Genomic DNA, 5689 nt, shown 5'->3' on the forward strand with positions numbered 1-5689 from the left:
TAATTTCAACGTACGTACAAGACTTGGAAAACACTTACTTGAAGCATCTTGTGCCAATCGTGGGACTTCAACCCATATAGTTGCTCAACGCCTCTTTTCTTAGTGGTTGTAAAGGCTCCCTTCAATGATCTCATGCATCCAGTGGGAGTACGCAAAGTGGTGATGGCCTGCTTTACCTGCTTCTCCTCTTTCTTTGATATAATCCATGGTGCAGGCGGAAGACGAACGTGCCCACCCACCTCTCGTGGCCAAGCTTGACGCATACGTCCTGCGACCCGCAAGTCCTCACGTACGCTAACATTGTCTCGTTTACCAGTAATATGTTCCCAAATACCAGATCCCACATTCTTGAAGATGTGCATGGGATCAAGAAGATGGTTGATCTTAAGATGGGTCCAATATGGCAGCCGGAAAAAAATGGAGTACCTGCACAAGGGATTGCTCTATGTGACCTTTAAACCAATTAGAGACTACACAAAACAAGATTGAAAAAACATCACTATACCTGTTCATGCCATCTGGAGGAAGAATAGTTGTAGACTCCCAAATACGCTTCCAATCTTTTGCACGAAGTGTTTGTGGAGGAATGTTACTCTTACTAGCAACATATTTAGGATGATCTGAGGGGAGAAATCGATGATGATTATTGAATATAGTCTTACACAAACCATCAGCATACTCATGTACTAACGAGGGGCCACAAACAGGACATGCATGTTTACCCGATGTTTTCAAACCTGTTAAAATATAAATAAAAGTTAGAATAATAAAGTCAAACCGTCTAATTAATATATATAGCCAATAGTAATAGAGTAGGGAGGTAATTAGAATTCTTACCAGAACAATCGCTGTATCCTGGAAAGTCATGCATTGTCCACATCAACACTGCTTTTAAGTCAAAGTGTCGAGAGGAGGGAGGCCTACTAATGTCCACCACCGCAACACCTCTCCATAGTTCCTCCAACTCATCAATCAGTGGTTCAAGATAAACATCCATATGCTTGACTTTATGTTTCCCTGGAATTAGAAGGGATAACATAAGATGTCCCTTCTTGATCGCCATTGATGGTGGAAGGTTGTAATTCACCAGCACAACTGGCCACACGCTGTATGCGGTGCTTTTGAAACCAAATGGATTCACTCCATCCATACCCAGGCCAAGTCTCAAGTTTCTGGGCTCTGTTTTAAAGCTGGGCCACTCATCTTCAATATGCTTCCAAGCAGGAGTGTCTGCGGGAATTCTCCACATGCCATCATCCGATCGATGTGAGGAATGCCATGACATGAGCTCTGCTATGGATTTGCACTTGAACATGTGTTTGATGCGAGGAATTATAGGAAAGTGTCGCAAGACTTTACGAGGTACATCAAAACTCTTCATATCTGTTCTGTACCTTGCTTCACCACAAGTGGGACATGTCAGAGCCTCCTTATGCGTCCCACGAAAGAGAATGCAATCATTGACGCATGCATGTATTTTATCATAATCCAGTCCTCCAAGAGATGTCACATATCGCCTCGCTATGTCTCTTGAGGTGGGTAGTCTATTTTCCTTTGGAAGCATGTTTGACAATAGCCTGCATCCAATATCATCAATTATAATTAGTCTTAAATCCTAAACCTTAAACCACTAATTCAAATTTATAAGTTAGAATGCTTACTTCAACAATGCGTCAAGACTTGCATTGCTCCATCCATAAACTATTTGTATATTAAGTAGTTCAAGTGAAGCACGTAAAACTGAGAATGTGCACCCTTCAAACACCGGTGTCGATGAAGCTTTATAAAGATGCTCTTGTTCCATATCATCGTCGTCCATACCTTTGGGATCATCCTTAAAAAGATTCCGCACCATATCATCAAGCACCTCCTCTTCCACAACTTCGTGGGGTGCAGGGCTATTGTCGTCCCTTTCCCACTCATCTCTGACAATAGATCCCGAAGCTCCAGCATCATCTCGTCGACGCTTTACGTGCTCTCGTCGCGCGTAGGGTACCATGTTAGGGTGTGGTACTGCATCCTGCTTCAATTTATCAAATTATATGTTACAACTCTATTAATTTAATTTGGATACCATGAGTCATTTGAATACCATCAATTTACATCTACTCACCTCTAAACCTGTTTGATTCCATTCTCCATACATGGAGATGTGATTCAAGGTAATTCGACGTGCTCGTACAATGCATCCTTGACATCGATTACACATACATTTGATCCGTTGTCCCAACCACACATCGCGATTACGATGACGCATTGTCTCATCTTCTCCAGAACTGCTTGAAGAGGTTGATGACATCCTGTGTACAAATCAGAAAACACAAACTCACTATATATTTTTAATGAAAGCACAAAATCGCGTCTATTCACGCGGCTATCTCCTAAAACTCGCGTGTATTGACGCGGCTAATTCCTAAAAAACGCGTGTATTCACGCAGTTATTTTCTGCAAAACGCGTGTATCAACGCAGCTAAAAGCATATACACGCGAATATACCCGCCTTCATAAACGCGAACATAAACGCGGCGGCATATTTAAACTAAAAATAGCCCGCCTTCCCCAAATATAGATTTTGAACTTAGAAATCAACAGTGCATGCGTTTTCGCCTGTTTTCGCCTCTTCCAACAGCAAGGAGGGAGCAGAGAAAGGAGCACACACACGGGAGAAGGAGGGAGCAGAGAAGGAGCAGAGAGGACTCACTTTTCCAGAGGTGAGTCACTTTGTCCTGTGCCTTGTCTCTTTTTGTCAGATTTGTTTACTTTGCTCTTTGCTCTTTGGGTTTGTCTTCTTGCACACGATTGGGTTGTTGCATCCTGACAGGGGCGACAATGGCTGGTCCTTTTATCAGGACATTCTGTCTTTGTCGGGGGGTCGGGCTTTTCGAGAAAATTTTTTCGCAGTTCGCGTGTACGAACGCGTGTAGAAGCGCGTGTAACCTGTCTGCAGAGTTTTTTCACGCGCATATACACGCGTTTTTTGACGGGTGTATACACGCGTTTTTTGACGGGTGTATACACGCGTTTCTGCAGACAGAAAACTGCGGCGTTTAGGGTTTAGGGTTTGCAGGCAATTGACTTGTGTAATGACAATGTGTGAGTAAAGAGACAGCCCATGATGTACATGATGATGTTTGTTGCAGGTTCTTTATGGATATTCCAGGTTCTTCATCCGATCCATTTGCGTACAGCAATTGGTTGATGGAGATGATGAATCACTTTGGGCGCCAACCTGGTCCGGTTGAGCTTACAGAGTATATGTATGCCCATCCCCCTCCTTCCCTGCCTGGTGTCTATACCCCTATCGCGAGTATCCAAGGCACTCCAGTGCCGTCTATTCCTCCGAGTCCGACGAGACGGCATGCAGCTTCTCCTCTTCCACGTCCACCGAGGAGACATACCTCGTCCCAGACACACTCACGTACACCCTCACAGCCACCATCACGTGCTCCCTCAGAGCCACCGTCACGTCAGGGCTCATAGCCACCGTCACGTAGACAATCCCCCAGTCGTGACTCCACCCGCAGCAGTAGGAAGAGTGGGAGTGGGGGAGGATGCGGCGGGTGCTTTGGTGGGGGAGGTGGGGGAGGTGGGGGAGGTAGTAGGGCACGGGGTGAGAGAGGAGATAGAGGGAGAAGAGTTAGAGGAGACAGTTCGGAAGAGGAGGAGATGAGAGAGATGGAGAGAGTGGTTTGCTATGATGTGACGGATAGGGGCGGGATAGTGATGGATGCGAGGGGGAGGGAGGTAATGGAATACATGCGTGGGGTAGTATCAAACTCATATAGAAATTGTTTTATTAAATTTAAAGATCAAAATAGCAGATTAGTTCGGGAGGTGATAGAGGCTGTACATAGTCGGTACCCCAATCCCCCACATGCTACATTCTCGGATGTATGGGGAAGGACACGAATAAGGGAGATCTTAAGTAATAAAAGATCTCACCTTAAAAAACTCGCGTACGATGATCGGCTAAATGTAGCTGCGGGTGGCTATCCTGCCGAGAAACCTGCCACTGCGCACAAACGCGAGTGGAAGGAGGCAAAGAAACGAGCAGAGGGTGGCGTGAAGAGCAGGCAGCATGTGGAGGCACGACGGATCCAGATGGAGACCGTTGGATCTTCGCATTTCGGATCTGGCGGCGTCGAGTCATGGGAGGCAGAGTTCGTAAGTATCCTGCCACTTTATTTGATTGTTTACTTAATTCATTGATTCTATGAATTGTTTTAATCTTACAAATTGTGTTGATTATGATACAGCGACGGGTTACGGGGAGGAAGCCCACAACCCACGATACTGCGTATGCTCGCCGGCATAGCAGACGTGATACGTGGGCCATCTTCAGAGCCGAGGGACGTATTACGGACGCGCAGTTTGAGTTGGCCATGAGACCATACGGTCGACAGGTACTTGAAAATTCGTAACGAATGGTTTTGGTTTATTGAATTGCATATATATATACTTATATACTATATATTACTTGAACAGGCACAAGCTGCTGATGATCCACCGGCCGCCGCTGCAGAGGGTGGACGTGAGCACTACTCCTCGGACATTCCGACCGATGCGAGCTCATCTGAGCATGGGGGGAGCACCGAGTCATCATCTGGGTCTGAGTAGTACTCAGACTTGTAGTATCACATTCCATATTTAGGATGTGATTGTATATATTTTTTTGTAAACTCAAGCCATGGGCTACTTCGAGATATGGACTCCCTTGTATACATGTATGAAATTTTGATAGTAATATTGAATTGATTGATCGATAGTATTACATTCATGGCTGTCTTGAATCGTGTAATGACAATGCAGTATGCATTCATGTCGTTCTTGTCTTAATCTCCCTCGTGCATATGTTCTTCGTGGATGGTCTAATGGGATGGTCTAATGCACCAAAAACCCTAAACCAGAGAGTGCTATTGGGTGCTGGAATGCTGGAACAGTATTCAGGCACCAAATAGCACTCTCTGGATTTTTTTTTTGCTCTCTATTCGCGTGTATAAACGCGTCAACACTGCTAAAACTCGCGTGTATCTACGCGGATACCCTGGAAATTACGCGTGTATTAACGCGTATAAACTGGCAGTCACGCGTGTATCAACGCAGCTACATTAAAAAAACGCGTGTATGGACGCAAGTAAAAACGCGTCTGGAACATGAACTGAGCAGAATGCGGTTATACACCCGTGTATAAGCGCGTCTAATGTAATAAGAAGCGTGTATAGGTGCGTGTATTAACGCGTCTGTATACAATAACGCGGGTATATACCCGTGTAGACGCGCGTCTGAGAGGTACTGTACACGCGGTTTTACATGCGTGTCTCTGGCCGCGATTATACACGCGCTGATACACGGGCCCGCTACTTTTTTTCACAAGTCATTTTTAGCGGCTAAGAGCGCGGGTATGAGCCCAATCCCTTGTAGTGCAATAGGTAAGTTATTCCTCACCTCCGATCGTGTTCCTCTACTAGGAGTGCATGGGATGCCCTTGCGTCTCTATATTAGATTCACAATCAAGCTTGAGTTGCCTATCTTTGGAAAACTCTTAACTTGGAGCATCTGATATATAGAGGGTGAATCTATGGATGCATTTTTGACCTGTGTCAAGGATGTGCAAGAACAACTGATCAATATTGCTGAGGTTATTCTGGATGGTTTGCTTGTCTCTATCATTCTCAATGGCCTGCTTGAA

At 45.2% G+C, this 5689-nt stretch overlaps 1 protein-coding gene across 1 annotated transcript; it reads left to right on the forward strand.

The window, feature by feature from the left end:
* Nucleotides 1-3995: 3995 nt before the first annotated feature.
* On the forward strand, nt 3996-4631 carry LOC147639640 (uncharacterized). The gene is made up of 3 exons (XM_086822275.1): nt 3996-4164; nt 4257-4403; nt 4486-4631. Exons 1-3 carry the CDS (start codon nt 4102-4104, stop codon nt 4615-4617), a joined length of 342 nt encoding a protein of 113 aa, XP_086678401.1. The 5' UTR covers nt 3996-4101; the 3' UTR covers nt 4618-4631.
* Nucleotides 4632-5689: the final 1058 nt, after the last annotated feature.

This window comes from Cibotium barometz, chromosome 3, assembly GCF_041138505.1.
Source record: "Cibotium barometz isolate CiBa-2024 chromosome 3, ASM4113850v1, whole genome shotgun sequence".
Taxonomy (NCBI): domain Eukaryota; kingdom Viridiplantae; phylum Streptophyta; class Polypodiopsida; order Cyatheales; family Cibotiaceae; genus Cibotium; species Cibotium barometz.